Source organism: Botrytis cinerea, chromosome 6 (genome assembly GCF_000143535.2).
Source record: "Botrytis cinerea B05.10 chromosome 6, complete sequence".
Lineage (NCBI taxonomy): Eukaryota > Fungi > Ascomycota > Leotiomycetes > Helotiales > Sclerotiniaceae > Botrytis > Botrytis cinerea.
The window spans coordinates 553,456-573,901 of NC_037315.1; the positions used below are offsets into that span (position 1 = coordinate 553,456).

Genomic DNA, 20,446 nt, shown 5'->3' on the forward strand with positions numbered 1-20,446 from the left:
AAGAAAATACTGAAGGGGGGGGCTGTGTACAGCAGTGAATTATGCCGCGTCATTCAGATAACAAACACCTCACCTTTACAATCTCAACATATCAAAATTGTACTATTGATTTGATTGATTTGATTTTTCTTTCCATCAACTTTAACAAACTATACACACAAGCTAATGATGGATGAAACTAATCCCCCAAAGTTCCTCGATCTTTTGGAGGAATATGAGGCTGATGATATCGCCACCAAGATTTCTGAGATACAGACGAGTATGCAGGATATCCAAAGCAAATTAAGCAAGAGGAGACCTGTTCAGAGGGAGAGAAAGGCACTTAATATAAAGGTAAAGGATTTGGTCGAGCAATTTTTCAATGTTGGAGTCCGGCCCATTATCGCAAATTCAGATGCAAAAGGACGTGTTTTGGATCTCTCGAAAGAGAGTTCCCTTTTATTACGAGATATTTTGGTGCTGGCCACAAGTGGTATGGATGCACAAGAGTTGAAGGGCAAGATTATGGATCATACGGCGAAGTTCGCAGATTCGGTTTGGAAAAGCAGTGGTGTGACACACATCGACGCGGTCGATAATGAAGATCACATGTGGCAACCTGATCCAACCATAACCCATTATGAAGATGGTGAGATGTCTGGGTTGCTTTCTGTTACTGTTTTTGGCTAACTCAAGTCTACTTTAGACAATGGTGAGTTGGATAGATTCAACGAGACATTTTTTATCCCAGAGCTTGGCGCAAGCGAACGGCATCGACAAAATCAACATGCAGAAGACGACGACCCTTGTGCGATAACGTTGGAATACAAATGGGAAGGACAGGTGTTTTTCGACGACCAGAATGAAAACAAAGAGGAAGACACATGTGGACGAAGAGGAGAAGATGTTGATATGGAAGAGAAAGTAGAAGAGCCGCCAGCGATGCTTCAGCCATGGTATAATCCGAGCGTATCCAGTTCCAAAAGTGGTCATTCTCCACCGGATTCTGATGACGAGAGTGAAGGAGGACCAGAATCCGACGTGGAAGAAGGTTCAAACGACATGGTCGATGGCCATAATGATCAATTGAACATTGAACCAAAGACACAAACGAGGTTATCTTCACCCATGGATGCATATGAGGATGACAATGAACAATTGAATGAGGGAGGACAAGAATCCGACGTGGTAGAGGGTTCAAATGACGTGGTCGATGGCCATGATGACCAATCGGACTCTTCACTATCCCGTGCGATAGAGGAACCCAAGAGATTGGAAAGAGTTATGTCAGCTGAAAGAGCTGAAAGGGCTGGGCGTGGCAATAGTGGTCAAGTTGGTGTGCGTCGCGATACTATGGACGAAGATGAGGACTGGGACCCAAGCCCTTTGGGGCTTTGATAGTTATATCGAGGAGAGTAGAGCCAAGTCGACCACGTGCAAGCCACTTGGCATCTATATCATGGAGAGCACGGCCAGTGCGACCACTTCAAACACCAGGACAGCGCGACAGTGAGGGATATATGATTGAGTTCGTTAGGTCAAGGTCCATGGAGCGAGAGAATTCAAGATATATGCCATAGCCACGTCGCTAGAATTTACCTCAATGGGAGTGGGATAGTCTTCTTATATGATGCATTGCCTAGGTAGTATAAGAAATTTCAACAATGCAAATAACTCCGAACATGATTCAGTATTCTGGGAAATGACTGATATGATATGTTATCGACCGCGTTCTTTGTATATATTCTCAACTCGTTTTATATGATTCAATCAGCCACTAAGACTTTTACTCTTGATTTAAATTTCCAATTCCAAATGTACTTGTAAATAATAGTATGACACAGTAAGAATATGTACTGAATTGTGACTTCTTAAGCGAGTTTGATTGCAGTAATCTATGACAGTGAATTGTAATACTGTAAATGGGCGGTCTCGGAGCGAGGTCGGAGAGATACCATTAAATCCTAAACTGGAAACAGTTTCAAAAACACGCATTATAAAATCTCACCTTTCACTTTTCTTAGAGACCAACCCACATTACTTTTCTCAATTTAAACTTGCAGAAAACTTCAGCCTCGGGATCAAATTTATTTTGGTCGATAATACATCCAGGCCATTTGCTCGTAATCAACGACGTCGCAAGACCATAAGATACAAATTCCTCTCATATTCTCACGGATACGTTTCAAAACATATCAAGCATGGCTTCTTCATCCAGGGTCTCCAACAGGCGTGCAGAGCGACAACAACAGGCACCAGAGCCCATTAAAGGTTTCGCGTTCACAGTACGAGGTGTCGCACTCGAGGATGGATTCGAAAACCGTGGTGTGAAAACTACAATTTGTGCCAGTTCCGAGAAGAAGAACCAGTTCCAAGAACTGAAGGTCAAGGCACAAAATGGGGAAGAAGGTATCCTAAGAGACAAACCAGAATTTACAAGGTTCGTAATCGCTGCACAATCTTATACTGCTTTCACCTCCTCTCTCTCCAACTCAAGTGATCTTCACGGAGCTGGAATGCAACCTTTCCAAGCATAAGACTACACTTTGATTTGCAAAACATTACTGACACTTGATTCTGGATATAGTAGAGAGCTGGGGGGTTTGGAGGCTGGGTTGAGTGCTTATCTTGTAGTAGGATATGTCCTGCTTGAAGAGGACCACAATAGAGCTTTTGATCAATCGGAGACCAATAAGAAACAACCGGTGGGAATCAAGCAACCAAAAAAATTTAGAAAGTTTGATGATAAGACGATGCCAATTTTGGTAGTCACGGAAGTGATCGACGCAGTCGATGAGAACTATCAGATGAGATACTATGCGTTAATGTGTCCAAAGAATGGTATATCCACACCACAAAAGGTCAAAATGGATTATGTCTATTTCTTTCACGAGTTCCGCGACCTCGAAACTTCGTTGAAGACAAGAAAGACCACTTGGGGACGATTAGCACTCGCTGCCGCCGTAAGACCAGACGTCTTGGCAGCTCCAACGAAAAGACAGGTTGACTTCAAAAGAAGTAAGGCTACATCAAAGCTAATCTTTGAACGCCAAATCTCTCTGGCCAACCATTTGATTCTATTAGCACAGAGTTTCGCAGCTAATCCAAACAAAGCGATCTTGGACGATATCGATGCGTCAGTCAAAGACGCCATTGCGGACTTCCAACACAGACCCCCGCCCAGCTGTGTTAATATTAGGAATTTCTGTGAAGTACCGGGAGATATATCCATCGAGGAGGCGCGGGGAGTTGTAGCCGAGGTGCAGAGTTTGTGGCCAGAGTTGGGTGAGGTTAGATGGGAAACAATAAGGTTGATAAAGCGAGGACTTGATGTTGCTGAGATTGTGCTGGAGTATCGATTGGTCAGGGCAGTCATAGCGGAAGGTGATCATTTATTCCGACACCATTCTGATTTTGATGAATGTCCATCCGAAATTGAGGAAGTTCCCTCCGAAGATGGCGAAGGAAGAATGGATCAAGATGGAGTTGCTGATGATACAGTGATGCCGGATGCATATGATGAGGTAGGAGACGAGGCACTCGCAAGCAAGGTGGAGGGAATTGTTTCGACTGCCGGTAGAATGATCCCACTTCCGGAATCGACAATGTCGATTCTCACTAAGGGAGATCGAACAATACTTGGAGGGGTGGTGAAAAAGCTGAAAGAACTACTCAGAGCGATCGTTGATGGAGACCAAACAATTCTCGACGCTTGCGGAGATACAACACTTGGTGCATATTCTATTCACGAGATTTGGGGAAAATTCTCCGACGCTATTGACACAGATACCTGCAAGATGGCATTTATGACCGTTGTGAAGCGGTTGATGATGCACTTGATGGAAAAGAACCGAGGGGTAAGAGATATGTTGGAAGAGTTGATTTTATTATTGGATCGATTGCTCGAAGGATGAAAGAATGAGAATTTTACGGGGGTTTGAGCAAAGGGAGACAGATGGTTATCGTGAGGTTTTGGAAGGGGATAATTACTGAGGGAGCTTTGAATGAAACAAGGTTATGGTTTATATAGTCGTCTTCATATTGCTTAATGAAGGGAAATTAACAGAAGAGAATGGCAGACAGAAAATAGATTAAGCGTTCAATGAATTTATCTCGTTTAATCGTTTTCATTGCTATATATGTTGGTGCAAACAGCGATGGCGTGGTAAGAATGGAGAATCTTGCCACATGATGCCAAATCCTGCCATTTGATAGATAAAGTAACTAGTGTCTATTAAATATATCAGCGTGCCACAGAAGTGGAGATATAGCTAGCAAACTCCATAGAAAAACATGACGTTAAATCCACCTCGACTGCTGTTTCAATCTTGTCGATTATATCAATATCTAAACTATCTCCTCAGATTTTCGCTTATTCTCCTTCTCCTAGATATGTGGTTAGGGGTAGATAGCAAACAATAACGAATCTGATCAAAAGTATGCATGTCCAAAAACACCTCATCAATCTCCCTCCTAGATATCATGCATCGAATAAGAGATAATGATGCAAAACTTGTGACAAACGACCTTGTCGATTAGATCAAAAACTAAAGAATCTCTCACTTAATGATGTGTAGCGTGCGTAAGTAGCAAGAATAGTGGGCTTGGAGTTGATCACAAGATGCTTGGGCTATAGTTGTATTGAATATATGTGTATGCAAGTTTTCATATGATTGATTTAATTGACATAGAAGAGATAATATCTAATAGCAATCTAATGATATATGAGTAGGAGATGGCTCAGCTAACAGCTCCAGCGAGTGATATAATCAGAAATATCATCAGGTAACAATCTTGATACCGCGCTCGACATTTCCTCCACAACGATGCACAATATTGTATTCTCAGATTCTCACAAAAAAGTGGCAATAGCACTATGATCTCAAAAAAACTAGCCACTCAAGATGATGACATTTCCCTTGTGTCTCCTCCTGGGAACAAAGGTGCGTCGATAGGTTATTGCGACGCGATACAATCACTGAGGCTCATCGACATTGTCGATTGTATCACGTTTTCTCTTCCTCTCCTGAGACTGAGCGTCACTTCTTTCCGGCTGGTCGATTAAACTTCGCTTCCGAATCTCCGCTGGCATATAGCCTGCAGAAGAGATTTTGTGAGTTTTTTTGATGTGACTCCGCAAGCTATTCCTACTTGCGAACTGGCGCTGATGCTCGCATCCGTCGAATGTACACCTGGTTGGAAACCCATGTGTGTGTCTATGAGCAGCTAGCTCTTTGACAGTGTACATGACGATGGGGTCACAGCCCCATGTTTCCGCATCTTTGCAGGGCTTTCTGGTAGCAGCATGATTGTGATTGGTGTGGTTGGAGAGGTCATGTTTGCTTGTAAAACTGGCCTGACACCCAGCACGATTGCAGGTAAACGGTCTGGGTACCGCCAGTTTCGCTTCGATCTTCTCTGTAGTACATCCGTCGACATGTTGGGTCAGGGTAGGCTTTGTGATGGTGGAATAATCACAAGTCGGGGTGGTGCAAACGAATTGAAACGGTGTTGGTGAGTCTCTAGTATTGCCAAATTGGCAAAAGGGACCAATTGAATCTTCAAGTGAGACTCTTCCTTCGGTACAGCTCAACCATGCTCGCTCAAATCGTGAGTTGCATACGATGTTAACTCTCGACCACTTTGCAACGAATCCATGAGCCGAAGTTACCTCCCCTGATTGATTGTCGGGTTCATCTTCTTCAACCCCCAATAATGCATGCATCTCATCCAAGTCTACATCACCGTCATCCTCGCCATCGCCATCGACGTGGTCGATGGTCTGCGAACCGTCGGATACCATTGGTGCTATTAGAATTTGAAGCTTAGCCAAGTCTGAGGAGACAACTTCAACTTCACTAAGGTCATGTTCCGTCATGTCAAAGGTCGCTGCGGTCATGTATCCCTCATCCTCGACCATGTGCGACAACTGATCAATCTGATCTTGAGACAGGAGAGCAGGGTCAATTTGACTAATAAACGAGGTCTCCAAGGGGTGTGGCATGGGAGAAGCCGGAGTTGATTCGGATCTAATGGACGCTTCTTTTGTGGCACTCGAGGTCACTGAGGAAGCAAGCACCATTGGATTGGTCGGCAAGTCTCTCAAAATAGTATTCGATGTCGTCTGTCTAGTGGACGGTACGGTTTCCCAACCCTTCTCTAATCGACCGTGTCGCATCGCGTTTCTTGCGTTTCGTCGAGAGTTGGTAGAGTTCGGATCAGGGTCATCAGGGCGATTCTCTGCTTGCCATAGCTGAACCTCTTTGAGTGGGATTGGTTTTTTGTAGAGAGCAGCCATGTCTTCGTTGGTTACCTTAGGCAGGCCTCGCGGGGTAGGCATGACCTTCGCACGCGCATTGAAAACGAGAGCAGTCTGTTCACCAGCGTAGTCTCTCGATATTCCCCTGTTAAAGGTGGCTGTGCTGTGGTTTAATACGGCTGCGACTGAAGAGCTTGTGATGCCTACACCGTCGAAAACTTTGCTTGGTAGATGAGCGACATCTCGAGCAGCCCCGGTTCTCAAGCTGTGTCCAGTAATAGTGCCGATAATGCCAGTCATTATACCCATAAGCTTGACTGTCTGTGTGATCTGATTCGCCTGTGCCGGAACTTCCAGGCACAATCGAGAGTGAGCTAAGGAAGCCATGAGGGGATAGGTGGGCTGCACCCACTCAATCGCTCGACTTTCTGATGCTGCTGCGTAATCAATGACTTCTTGCAAAGACGTGGCACCGACGGGCATGACCAATCCATGTCTCATGGCGTGCAGAATCATAAGCGTGAGCGGACAGATATGATTTGTGTCCTCATCATCAAGAGGTGACAGATACACAATGTCATTGTTGCGCGGGGTATCTCTCTTGAACTTGGTATATCGCAATGTGAATTGAGCTTCAAAGTCTTTCCAGCCGATCGTTCCCGGTGAATCTGTTGGAATGGCGATCTCCACATCTTGCCACCTAGCGTATTCTAAGGTATACGATAGCGTCGATCTGGCAAGATCGCCCACGCGACATGCAAGTGCTGATGTGAGCACCACACTGAACAATTTGTAGATTGTAATATCCCAGGAAATTGTGCCATTCTTGACGTGAAAACTTAGCCAAGCTTTGCTCATCATCGACAGTGTCGATATACCAACTCGAATTCTTTCTGCCCACTTGCCAGTTGTCAAACGCCCATTTTTCTTGGCATCGTCATACCAAGTATGGATTCGTGCCTTCTCTTGAGGTGTGAGACTCCGATTATATGTAAAGATTGAGTATTCCACAAGAACTTGAATCATGGCGGCAGCAGTTGAGGCATTGGGTACTGCTTTGTTCCTTCTGTTAGGTACGATGACTCCAATAATCGAGTCCATGAACCTCAACATATCCTCCCCGCTAGGGGCAACCTTGAGATCCACTTGCTTGAGGGAGTGTGTGCGGAAGTTGTTGAGTCGTTGAACGGCACGATGCTTGACGTCCTGGGTGTTTTGCCTCCCTGTGCCGTAGCTGAATGATTTCAATTAGCACGTTGAATGTGAAATGGTAGAGTAATGCAAAAGGCGGATGTTTCAATGCACCGAAAGACATGGAATGGCAAGAAAGGTAAGTGGATATATGTCTTCGTACTTACGATAATTGCTTGGAGGTCTTTTTACTGCTCACTCTGAGTTCTTGGGCGTTCTCTATGATTTTGACAATACTCCTCTGACCAAGGATTCTGCGAGACTTTTCGACAGGAACATCGTATTCGAGATCGGATGAATTGAACTCTTCATCAACAGGAGCCCGTCCAGCATTGGAAATAGACATGGCTGAGGAAGTATAACACAAAGGATTGATGGCTAAGTATGAGGAAAACAATCAGCAACGACGTCGTCGTTTGCTCTTTGCAGGATATCGAATATAGGTTGGAGAATAAACACAATTGATGTTGGGATAGATGTGAACTCGATCTCATCTTACCAAGATGGTGTGGAAATGGAGGAGTAAAAGATGGAAAGAAAAAAGGAAAGAGGGGAAAGCGGGGATAAAAATTATCCATGTTGCTGCCTGTGAATGAGGAAATTTCATTCAAAAGGGAAGGAAGAGCTCTGTATTTATGTGCGGTTGATGTACAATAGGGATTCAATCCAAATGGGAAGGAACGATCGTCGTGTTATCGGGATTGTTTTGTCCATAGTCCCCGTACCGGGAGTCGAAACTAAAGCGACAGTGTCCACGATTCCACAATAGTAAACCTTTTGAATAATACAAACATCTTGATTTTGAACAATAATAAACTGTTTTTTTTTTTCAATGAACTGAGTATATAACGTAGAACAGAGCGAAGGATATTTAAACTAACTTCCCTCCTCTGCTCTTAAAAGCCTACGGAGATGAAGGAATTATCCAGTCTGCAAGAAGAGGAAAACCCGGACTGGAGGTTGTAGAGTAAGACATAGGTCTATAGAGCTCCCACATTTGTATACTTATAATGTTGTAGAGAAGCTCCGCTCCTATTATTGTCAATGGTTCTCATTGATTATCGCTGTGGGAAGCATATCGACGTTGTCGATTGCGAAGTAACTATGAGCCACATAACTTTTTCCTAAATGGAAATATAGAAATTGATCTTTCAATTCCATAGATTATAGGGAACAAAAGTAGATGGATATAAAGATAAAAATATGACAACAACAGGATACCGCTTATTCTATAAACAATTGAATCTCAACAAAGTAATTAGGATCAAATGCTTATTAAACGATCCAATCATAAAAAGGTATATTTTACTGTCAGGTCTTCGTATTTTATATCGCAGAACTTGTTGGATGGCATGTGGTTTATATGCTTACAAATATTTCTTCTTGGCTTACCCGTAGTATAGCTATGGGATTTGTGATTCAAGGAGTGTATTTATTGTGATCTTCATGTTGAATATGGACATAACCTAGATACTTATATTAGTAAACACTGAGGTTAACTAAATAATTAATCCACCTGTACTATTTTTCTCAAATGGGGCAGCCTCGCAGCCAGCCCTAAATAGCATTGTACATATTTACATTCTTTTACAGATAAGTATATGTAACGAGTGCTGTGAGGTATTCTAAACATCAGTTAGGGGAATTTCTCACGGAAACTCCCTATACCTTCCCTATACTCAGTATAGGGAATTTCTTAAGGAAATTGGAGAAGATTAGCTTCAAAGGGGGGCAGCCCGGAATAGAGGGTAGTCCCAAATAAAGGGTAGCCCCAAAAATAGAGGGTAGTCCCAAATGGAGGGTAGCCCCAAAAATAAAGGGCAGCCCGGAATAGAGGGTAGTCCCAAATAAAGGGTAGCCCCAAAAATAGAGGGTAGTCCCAAATGGAGGGTAGCCCCAAAAATAGAGGGTAGTCCCAAATAAAGGGTAGCCCCAAAAATAGAGGGTAGTCCCAAATGGAGGGTAGCCCCAAAAATAAAGGGTAGTCCCAAAAATAAAGGGTAGTCCCAAATAGAGGGTAGCCCCAAATTAAGGGTAGCCCCAGATTGAGAGCAATCCCAAATAGAGATTACCTCCAAAAAAAAAAAAATGTAACCTCAAATATAGGACATCCCAATTGATGGGGGCAAGCCCCCAAACCCCCAGTCCTCGCTCCGCTCGTTTTCTTTTCTTCCTTCCTCAGGTCAATTTTACGGACGATGACAAATGTAGCCGCTGACGCGCCTACATTTGCATCGTCCGTAAAATTGTTCTATGGTGTAATGGTTAGCACGTCGGATTTTGATTCCGGAGATATTGGTTCGATTCCTATTAGAAGGTTCTCTCATGAACATTCTTTCTTCCATACCCAGTTTGAAGCTGGGATTCAAGGATTTCTCGTCTTTCTTTTTTGCAAATTTTTTGGCGAGCAGTGGAATTTTGCTAGTTTGGGAAGCGGTGGAGTGGGGATTCAGGGCTCGTTAGAGTGGTGGGGTGGGGTGGGGTGGGGTGGAGATGAAAAGGTTGCCACTGAAAATGGAATGGTGGGGCGAAGTGTATGATTCCTCAAAACAACCTCTTCTAGTTTTCAATTGAATAGGAGGAATCCTTCGATTAGGAACGGAGTTGGAGGACAAGGTATCTTTTTGAGTGTTTTCAGACTTCTTAAGGCTGTCCATTTCATCTACCCACTGTCTCACCCTCGTATGCAATGATACAACGTATCGTTATGTTCGCAGATTTTGAATCACTCTCCGTATAGTTTACCAATGACGCTTCGATTTGATGGAAATTAACACCTGTATGACCTATTACCATCCAAAACCTATGCAAAGTGACAGTCAACAATCATAGACTGTCTTCCAGGGTCTGAGCATCGAGTCTCCTGGCTTCGTCTCCGTTGGGATAATATTGACTCATTCTGATTAAGTGATGCGCGTTAGAAGACGTGTATCAGTCTTGTTGATTAACTTCATGAGAGGGGAAGTAACAAGAAATCTTCTTCCCAGAACGCTTGTTCCCAGAATCCGGTTTCAATTCTGTTGTTTCGAGGAAATCCGTTCATAACCCAGCTAAGACCTTTGAAAGCACTATGGCTTATTCCCCTTTACTTTATTTCAACGGCATCTACAATTGATATTCTGCAGCTATTAGCCTCTTTCATGTTGACCAAATCGCTTGAATTGTACTGGTAGAATGTTGTTGATGTAAGTTGTATGGGATAAGATCACCAAATGCTTGGTAGGCCATTTCGCAGGCATTGTTCAACGTTTCTCGAATCGCTTTGACGATTTCTGGCTCTGGCTCACTACTGTTCATAAGTAACGTATTCAAGATCAGATTCTTCTACTTCTTTTTGCACAATTCGAAATCCGGGTGTTTAAAAGGAAGGTTTGAGTGTCCCACAACTTCCAAGTCTCGTTGGGACTTCAAGCTTGCTATTTGTATAAGATGGATACGGATGATGTAGCACCTACTATGGTAGATCCTAATGTTAAAATTTGATTCTGTCTAAAGGACTAGCTATGTATAGGAAATAGCAGACCTTAATCGAGGGCTACCAAAAAAGCTAGTCTATTTCACACTCGCTTAGGATTACAATACAGTAGCCATTGAATTGAAGTTATTCACTACGTTCATACACTTGCTTCATTAATACACATTAACGAATTCATATGCCCAGAAAGTCTCTAATGTGGCCCCACTGGGTTAAGATCAGAGAGGAGGCCGCCATCCAAATCTATGAAATTTCAAATTGGACAATTCTTCGTCGCTCTCGATGTTATGCATGGATGTGGGCATGAGAATCTTGCAAAACGAATCCCCGAGTTGGTAATTTTGCCAATCTGTACTAGTAGTTCGTTTGCTAATGCCAATTTCTGATAAATAAAAGTCTGTCGGACACCATGCTCAAAAGAACAGGCTGCGTTAATTGCTTGCGTTCATAGCTTTTCTCACAATGCCATCTAGAGTGAGGATATCTATGCTTGAATTCGACATTGAGTGAACCTGACATTCTATTGTTGATTACTGATATGTTATCTTTGCGATTAGGGTACTCCAGCCTTACATTTATCCAGTATTGATCAAGTTGATCAGTGCTTCAAGTAGAGATCAAATTGGAGATCAAAAGCATACTGAATATTTCTAATGCATCTTTAATACTTGCCGCCATGGAAAGACGCTGTCGATTCCATAGGCCAATCTTTCGAATTAAGGGAAGAAAACTATGAGGAAGGAAGACTTGATAGGAAAAGGACTACGAGTGAGATTGAAGGAGTGATCGTTATAGCTCTAAAATAAAGGCGACAACATCATTTGTATTCTGCCATGAGAGTATAGAAAATTATGACAGATGAACGATTTCAAGCAGTCATCTTGCAGAACACTATAAGCATGCCTGATGCGAGAATAGATGTACTCCAATATCCCCCTCATACAGAGGCATCATGAAAACACAAGGCTCATTTGATTGTCTGCTCAATGAATGCAGGTCGATTAGGAGCTACTGTACGAGTGAATTACAATCTTACATGAACTAGCATGCACTCTGGGGAGAGACAGGAACCGAATAGCCCAGAAACCACCAAACTCGAAACACTGTAATTTCAAGAGAAATGACTCACCACACCAGGGCTCAGAGAGGAATGGGATACTGCGGCAGATATTCCCACCTGAAAGACCGTTTGGAAAACCTTGGGTATAGGACTTTATTATGTTTCAGACTTTATGAGGAACAAGAACCAAACCAGGACGGAAGTAGAGTATGAAGCTCTATGATGATATTAAGACATGTCATCTCTGAATGCCAGAAAAGAGGATCTGAGCTATCTTTAAAGCATCTGATAGTCTAGATCTTCGAATTATCGCTTGATCGGGTAGATGTCTCGACCCTATGGAAGTATTTAAAGAGTATGGAAGCACGCCACGAGATATTTGACGATGTTGCAACTGGTTTATTCTCAGTTGTTGAGGAACTGGTCCTCAGTCACTCTATCTTGTCGTCGCAACTTTCATGCACACCCAAAGCCCTTGGAAGCCCCGCCATGGGAACACACATTGTCCCTTGGAACAACTGATCCAGATCACCATGGGGCTGTGGCCGGATTCAAAGCAGATCTTTCTACCTATATAGGAGAAAGTCTTATTCTACTTTCCAGAGTTTTCGAATAGCTTTATTATTGTCTCCTTGCCAAGAATAAAAGCTGTACAACACGATATGGAGTGATTAGAGGCAGGTCTGTTAACTTGATGGTGGGTTCTGTCTACCTCTTCCTTCTCGAATCATTAATCAAAGTAGTTCATTTCTATCATACACTTACTAGATATGACTTCAAGAAGCCTTCGGTATATTATCTAGAATATTTTAAAGGGATGAAGCCTTACCCGCGATGAACTATCGTACAGCTTTTTGATTGTCCAAGTTACAGTCTCCGGATGGGACTGCTACATTATTCGCCTACGAAGTACTCTCTGTTCGAAATGCCACTCAGTTTTTGACCGGCAGATTAGGCTCACTGTTCAAAACATGAAATTCAATTTCTCTGGTTATTTCTATGATTGTTGAATAAGTCTACTTTTCTAGCAGAGGAAGACACCCTACACGGCAGAAGCCATCTACACTGCCAACGATATCTGCACAAGCTGCCGTATTGAAAGATACGAGGAGTATAGTCTAGAGGGTTCTAGCTGTTAATCGTGTTAGAATGACGCAAGATAAGTCACAATTGCCAGCACTGCAAATATGTGCCGTTCTCGTCATGACTGCATGACTACAGTGCGGCCTCACTGAGGCTTAGCAATTTGGACAATGGAAAATCATTCCTAGAATTTATGATTTTCATGTTCCAAGAACTCATCTCCTGCATACCACCCCTCAACAATCAATATTCGGGCCGCTTGACCCTTGGGAAAGATTCAAAAATGGTCGACCAGTGAACTTTGAGCCGTGAATATTGATTTGAAGAGCGACTCATGTCTCCAACAGTCCCAAACCATAACTAAATGAGTATCAATAACGGCCTGGCAGTTTCGATGAGCTGATATACTATATTGTGATATAGAATATCGAGCATCGTGTTGTAAACTTAATCCAAACGAGGTATATACAGCATGAAAGCGGGAACGAACTACAAAGTCGAATGACCAACAGTTTACTGTCATGATGCATGACGGAGCGGAATATCACGTCCTTCTTGGATGCATATCATAAACCCATACACTTCTTGTGTTCGTGTATACGAAGTGTTCCCCTCCACAGAACGATCATTGCCGTTGAGGATATACATGCACAGTGGAACTCTATGTCGGCGGAAGAACCCGGAGAGCGGGATGCACATTTCCCTGAATATATCTTCTCGAATTTAATCACAAATCTACGTTAAATAGAGTAGTAATATTTGAAACAAGCAGGCCAAAAGGTTGAGGCATTTTTTTGCACATTGAAGTTTATACTTGAATATATTTGTTGATAGAAAGCCAATCGAGAGGAAAACTTAAAAAGATGTTCTTGCCCCTGTCCTGTGAATAAAAGGCCTGTTTAAACTCTAATAAATCGTCACAACCCACCACCCCCACTCACCCCCACCCAGCAAAGTTTTTCACATACTCTCATCTTCTGCTTGAATTCTAGAAGAAATATAATATAGTTTTTGATCTCTCCTTTCAACAATCAGTAACCAATCAGGTCGCTTAGCTCAGTTGGTTAGAGCGTGGTGCTAATATCTGCTCTGTTCATTCAGATAGGTTTGGCACGCCAAGGTCGGCGGTTCGAAACCGCCAGTGATCAGTTCTTTTTGCCTTACTCAAGAGCTTCATTTTGACACCGAGTTAGTCGTAATTAGTTGAATATTGAAGAATTTGTGATGGAATGAAGTTGAAGCAGGCCTAGAAGGGAGACTTTTGCGATACTGAGTCTAGACCATTGAGATTTTGTTTCTTCACATGCAAAATTAATTTCACGCAGATTTCCTCAAGAAATCTTGATCTTTGTGAAACCCTTGGCTTCATTGTTGTATCTCTTTGAATTTGGATGTGGTGGGTTTGAAGGATGCACAACCTTGATGAGTGGGTTCCACCGTGCCGCTGAAAAACTTTTTTGTTAAGTGGAGAATTGCTGCACGAACGGACCGCAGAAACTAATAAGTGCATTAATAGGTGAATTTTCGGGAGTTGAGTTGAATGATGTAACTTTCTTCATCTTTGCAGATATCATACGAAGGAAGTATAAGTCGTATGATTCATGTAGTCGTCTGTGTAATCCGCGGACAGAATCTCTATGCATTAGACTGACTGACTGATTGACTGATTGGCTTCAAAAACCAAATTAATGAGAGGTCAAGACTCTAGATATCAATTTCCTTACAAGATTCGTAATCACCTATGTTCACGATGCGATCTCTGAGAAATGAAACACTATCTATGCACCCTTGCGATATGCAACCCAATCTAGCCCAACGAAAAAAATTGGCATTATATCCAAGCCACATTCATGTCTCGTATTCATATCATTCTCAATCATAAACCACATTCTTATCAACTTTTCCAGACCGCGTTTGTATCATTATACTCAAGCATCTTCTAGTATCGAAAAAGGGTTCAAAAAGGCAAAAGTTTATTGACTTGGGCCTAATCCGGGATCGAACCGGAGACCTCTTACAACTTAGATTGATTAACCCAAAGCAAGAATTCTACCACTGAACTATCAGGCCGAGGAGGGAGATGCTAGTCTCTTTTGATGGAGGCTGATGAGCTGTCTGGTGTTATCAAAAAGAAAGTGATGGGTGGGTGGGGAGCTGTGAGTGAATGTAAGGCGAGCCGCGAGAGTAGTCTATCTAATTTAGCTATCGGGCTGTAGGAAGCTGTATTATACGGCTATACGAACTTCACACACGATATCAAAATCGAATATTCAAAGATGTCATTGCGAATATGATTCGATTATTTCTACTCGACTATCATGTCATGTTGCATCTTGCCGTGCTTGCTTAGCCCTCAACTACCTATCACCTCAGACTTACCCTCAAAAATAAACCAACAAAGCCTCACTCGCCGCAACCGTAAAGCTCGCAGTGCCAGTACTTCCCACTGTTCCCGTTTCAAAAGTCTCCGTTCCACCAATAACACAAGTACCATTGGCGACGATTTGACCTCCAAATGATGGATTGGATCCCTGATCCACCCTACTCAAAGCACTTCCCGCAGTCAACCTCTTCGCCTTTGTTCCTTTACCTGCTGTCAATCCCCCAAGAACAAATGTCTCACTTCCTCTTGTCCCAGTCCCGGCGTAACAATCACTGTTGATCAATACTGCTTTGATTGGAGCCTTATCACTGTTGTATAGTACGTAAATACCGTAATTAGAACTGCCGGAATCGATCTGTTGGATATAAGAAGATCCGGCGAAAGCTGCAGCTGCAAGCCAAGCGCCATAGTAAGGGGCACCAGCGTCATATCGACCCCACCAGCAGTAGTAACAAGCGCCAATGGTTCCGTGATGATAATATATGGTAGTGATGTTCAAAACTGTGGCCTGAAGTGTGTAATCGAGGGTCCAAAGGGCGGCCCCAAAAGTTGGAGAGACAGTTGCAGCTCCTCCGCCGGAGACTTAACGTAAATATCGTTAGTATCTGCTTAAATATTTACCCGAAATCCCATCGAGTCATACAAAAATTGGGGAAGAAAAGAATGAGAATGAGAACGAGAATAACCAAAAAGAAAAGAAACACATACCGGAATTTGTCTCCCCCAAAACATATTCCTTCCCAACGGCATTCGCTGCCTTACCATCTGTTCCAATTGGTGCCAGATTACTAACAATCCCACTGTGGCTCATCAAACTCTGAAGAGTGCCACCTGGATAATTATGATGTGCATAATCTTTCACATAAGTCCTTACAGTGGCGTTCCCACTAGCGATGAGTTCAGCAGCTCCCCATGTAGGTGGTGAAGCATTGGAGTTTCCAGCTTGAATTATATTTGTGGATTGAAGAGCTGTTCCTACTTGAATGTCCCAGTTGTTTTGAGAGGCGGCATCAATAGCAGGGGTCCATGAGGGAGATGCGATAGGTTGGCCATCACTGGTATAATCTGGATGGGGTAAATCAGATTTGTATTCGATGCCATGTTGATTAAAGATTGGATGATATAGTGGAAATAGACATACATTCTGGTTCATTACCAAGTTCAATGGCTTTGAGATTTCCCATACTACCCTTTGCGGATTTTGCTGCCGCAATTGTATTTGTGATATCATTATGACCACGATTTAGTCCTTTGGTCACCTCAAGTCAGACGGAGAATCATAGAAAACTTAGAGTTACAAAGGAAAATGAAATTTACCTAGCACCACAGTCCCGGGATATGTAGAGGCAAGTTTCATAAAATTAGGACCAAATGTCAATGAAGCTGGTGCATCGACAGATGAAGCAACACTGTAAACAACATATGCATTTGTATTTGCATCATACGTTGCACGATCTCTATTGATTTCTATTAATTCTGAAGTCTCATGAACTCTCGGAAATAACATACTGTGTGGTACCACCAATTCGAATAGGAGGCCATGTTCCACTCAAATCTTTGAAATTCGCTAAACATTGGTTTGTAGCTGTAACATTGGTAAAGTAGGATGGGTATGCAAAGAATTCGAAACTGATAAAGTGTTAGTGAAATAGCTATGAGATATCATGACATAGAAACTTACGATAGACCAACAGGAGCAGGAGCAAGTTTTGCTGCACTGGCTGCTGCTGTCGATGGAATTGCATAATTTACTGTGGCAGCTTGCGCAAAGGCAGGCAACAAAACCCAGAAAATTTCCTTTAATAATGCCATCTTCGGCAAGATAACGAGATCTATCCAATATGCTTCCAACTCAGTTTCATCCGAATTTTCAATGCCAGAAATTGGGGCTTCAAGCACATACTTATGTCACCCTTTCACCCGCCACCACAATCTCGCGGTGTACCTGCATTTTTACTTTGATCCCAGTATTGTAGCATGGCAATGAGCATCCAGAAGATGTCGGGCTCAATTACCCCGGATTTTCTTGGGTCGTCTTTCAGCAGGGTGTGAAGATACTTCACAAACGAATACTCCAACCGTGCAAATAAAGTTGCCGTCGGTCAGTGCCGAATGATGAAGATCGTCAACTCTCCTTCATCTATCAAAGTGCGGGGTGTTCGGGGATGAGTTCGGATTCCTTGTATTTATCCGGACAAGTAATCAACTACTTGCATATTTTCGGCTCTTCCCGCAATTAATCCTCGAATAGAGTAATCGAACCCCTCCTATACAAATATGGAAGAAGAATGAAAATAATAATACACAAGTACGTGCTAAAGAGAAGCCGGCCGTGCTCGGAATACATTGTGTGCTGGTTTGACCTATCACGTGCCTTTGTCTGGAGGACATGTTGGCATAGCAAATGTTGATTTCTGTCGCTTGACCAGCGAGCAAACTTCGCAACTTTTGTGAGACGATTGAAGAGTTTAGTTTCTTCAAATCATTGCTAAGTCTATAATTAGGATTCTTTGGTATTATTCTCAAACTTGCACTCAAGAAGTCTGCTTCAGCTAAGTCCTGTTAGTTCTTTCTTTTGGTGAAACCCGGAGGGCTTCCACGGCCCCCTTCCCCCTCCCCCCTCTCCCCACACCTCCTCCAAACCGGAGGAGGGTGATATCGTTTCAGAACACCCACTCCCCAATGGTCCAGCCAAAATCTATAAATTAATTACTTATCACATGATTGAAATTCCCGAAGCATTTTGTGGTGAGGGACCCTGTGGTATGTGTGTATTGAATGAAAGAAATCTGTAATATTTACATGTAAACTCCACCCGTCCAGTTTTATACCGATCCAATCTAATTTTGGTCCATGACCTGTATATCTAATTATTGATCCCATGCCCGCTATGCTATGCTCATTAAACCTTGGGTCAATTAATGTCCCGCGGTCGGTATTTTTTAAAAGAATGAATGTACACCTTATCGCTAACCCATCACTGCGTCCAAAAATTGAATTGAATTTATTCAGTGCGCATCCTCGTCCTTCCCAGGCCACATTATCATCTTCTTTGAGAAAGCTTTGATATGAGCAAATACGATCAACATCCATAACAGGAATAGCACAATTCCCATTGCAGTTCCGACACCTAGTATTGGAGGGCTGTTTAATCTTTCTCCAATCTTTATAGTTGCAATAGTGAATCCCACATTTGGGAATACGTAGGCATACCAGTTCAGATGGAAGTCATTTCTCGAAAATGCTTCAATTGCTGCAAAGGTTGCGATGGCGAAGAACCAAAATGCGAGAGCCCAGAGGAAGATTGCAGACAAAAGTGCGCCAAGTTGTAACATATCAGGAATTGCAGCTGGATTGGTAATGCCTGGAAGGTTGTAGTATTCGGTGAAGACCTTTGTGGTTGTCGCATCTTGGGCCATACCAATGAGTGCAAGGGCCGTGAAAGACGGAGGTCCAACTGCGATAAACATGGCAGGCCGAGATGCATCGGCAGGAAGTCCAGAAGTGAGGAGTCGACCGAAATAAATCCCATACATCATGATAGCCAACATCATTCCAAGACCTTGGAATGTAAGACCAGCCACCAACATTTGTGCTGCAGATTCTACAGGTTGCGTCTTGGCAATGGCGGATGCGAGAGTACCGACCAACATGGCAGGGAAGATGGGAAGAACCCAACCTGGTAGGACGTTGGTGATGACAAGTTTCTTGACAGTAAAGAGGACATGGTAGTAAACGATGGCGAGGAGTGTGGCTCCAATAGTATATAACCAGAAAGCGAATCGTAGGGCACCGATGAGCCAAGGGCCAGTGTTTGGGATACCATATGCAGTAGCGTTCGTCATCATTGTCGCCATGGTGAGAAATCCTGTAGCGAAAAAGAATCCTTCGTGTGGGTTCGTAAGTGAATGTGTAAATGTGCCGGGGTACATTGAAAACCGAGCGATCAGGAGTGCGATGATGGTTAAAAAGACCATTATGTTGATAACAAGCATAGCTTTTCCTAGTGTGAGGATTGCGTCCGATTCGATAGGAAGGACAGAGAGAGTAAAAGCTACTCCTCCTGTAGACATTGTACATGCGAACCAGGCTTTCAGAAGTTAGTAATGCAGAATACATAGGGAGACCTGGAGCTTCAAGTACCATAAGTGAAATGTCTTAAGCGCTCGGAGAAAGTGAGGTTCTGAATAGGTTCTTCCTTCTCTGGAAGTTCCTTATGGCCAACTTCGACATCGACTTCTTCAAAATCTCTTCCAAGGGTGTTTTCATTTGGAGCATTCGGAGGAACCATTTTGGCTATATTGAACTGAGCCAGCAGTCTAAATTTGTGGTTTCTACAGAGGATAAGGAGAAGGAAGTTGGGATGAGCAAAAGAGGAGAGAATGAGAGACCGTTAGGTAAACACAGATACATCCAACTACTTTTGTTGTTGAAAAAAGTAGCTCGTATTATATTAGTGTTCTAATGAAGTTAGGGAAATCGACTCTGGGGAAGCATTTGACAGATGTGGGATGACGACCTCATTTTGAAGAACCTCGAGTTCACGGATACAGGAGGCGACAATCTCCATGTAGTGGAGCCCCCTTTGTCTCGTAATTACTACCAAGAATCCAAGCTGTCGAAGATATAACTAAAACGACACCAAATGGAGCATTCGATGGCCAAGTTTGTCGTAACACAAAGGAAACAACGAAAATATGCCCGAAACTGAGAAAAAGTGGATGCCCAAGAGATAAGAACTTCAGATGAAGAGCCTCAATGAGTATCTCAGGGCGACACTCTTCACCCAAGAAGACGATCTTTAAACTCCCGGTACTTTAAAATCGTCGGAGCCAAGTAAAGTTTAACTACTGAGCCTTGGCTTCGAGGGACGTCGCGGGTGGCTTCAGGCTAGGCAAGCACCCTGGACTACCTGCATATGCGGCGGTATTATCAGGAACTTCGATGTTCCGTAATGTTCCGAACACGCCAATGCCACTGCCAGCTGTTCTAAATCTGTTTAACTTTGTAAAGGAA

General features: G+C 43.0%; 5 protein-coding genes across 5 annotated transcripts; 2 read left to right on the forward strand and 3 right to left on the reverse strand.

Moving 5' to 3' along the window:
- The first annotated feature begins 99 nt into the window (after positions 1-99).
- Positions 100-1,648, forward strand: BCIN_06g01550 (hypothetical protein). Its single transcript, XM_001560263.2, has 2 exons — positions 100-628; positions 686-1,648. The coding sequence occupies exons 1-2, from the start codon at positions 166-168 to the stop codon at positions 1,375-1,377; spliced, it is 1,155 nt and encodes a 384-aa protein (XP_001560313.2). The 5' UTR covers positions 100-165; the 3' UTR covers positions 1,378-1,648.
- Positions 1,649-2,038: 390 nt separating this feature from the next.
- BCIN_06g01560 (hypothetical protein) lies at positions 2,039-4,081 on the forward strand. Its single transcript, XM_001560264.2, has 2 exons — positions 2,039-2,419; positions 2,567-4,081. The coding sequence occupies exons 1-2, from the start codon at positions 2,181-2,183 to the stop codon at positions 3,891-3,893; spliced, it is 1,566 nt and encodes a 521-aa protein (XP_001560314.1). The 5' UTR covers positions 2,039-2,180; the 3' UTR covers positions 3,894-4,081.
- Positions 4,082-4,629: 548 nt separating this feature from the next.
- BCIN_06g01570 (hypothetical protein) lies at positions 4,630-8,005 on the reverse strand. The gene is made up of 2 exons (XM_001560265.2): positions 7,597-8,005; positions 4,630-7,472 (listed from the first exon to the last, which is right to left on the reverse strand). The coding sequence occupies exons 1-2, from the start codon at positions 7,773-7,775 to the stop codon at positions 4,955-4,957; spliced, it is 2,697 nt and encodes an 898-aa protein (XP_001560315.1). The 5' UTR covers positions 7,776-8,005; the 3' UTR covers positions 4,630-4,954.
- A 7,319-nt stretch (positions 8,006-15,324) lies between these two features.
- On the reverse strand, positions 15,325-17,565 carry BCIN_06g01580 (hypothetical protein). Its single transcript, XM_001560270.2, has 6 exons — positions 17,112-17,565; positions 16,940-17,059; positions 16,748-16,887; positions 16,572-16,679; positions 16,139-16,495; positions 15,325-16,012 (listed from the first exon to the last, which is right to left on the reverse strand). The coding sequence occupies exons 1-6, from the start codon at positions 17,240-17,242 to the stop codon at positions 15,429-15,431; spliced, it is 1,440 nt and encodes a 479-aa protein (XP_001560320.1). The 5' UTR covers positions 17,243-17,565; the 3' UTR covers positions 15,325-15,428.
- A 548-nt stretch (positions 17,566-18,113) lies between these two features.
- BCIN_06g01590 (hypothetical protein) lies at positions 18,114-20,157 on the reverse strand. The gene is made up of 2 exons (XM_001560271.2): positions 19,574-20,157; positions 18,114-19,520 (listed from the first exon to the last, which is right to left on the reverse strand). The coding sequence occupies exons 1-2, from the start codon at positions 19,719-19,721 to the stop codon at positions 18,439-18,441; spliced, it is 1,230 nt and encodes a 409-aa protein (XP_001560321.1). The 5' UTR covers positions 19,722-20,157; the 3' UTR covers positions 18,114-18,438.
- Between the last annotated feature and the right edge of the window lie 289 nt (positions 20,158-20,446).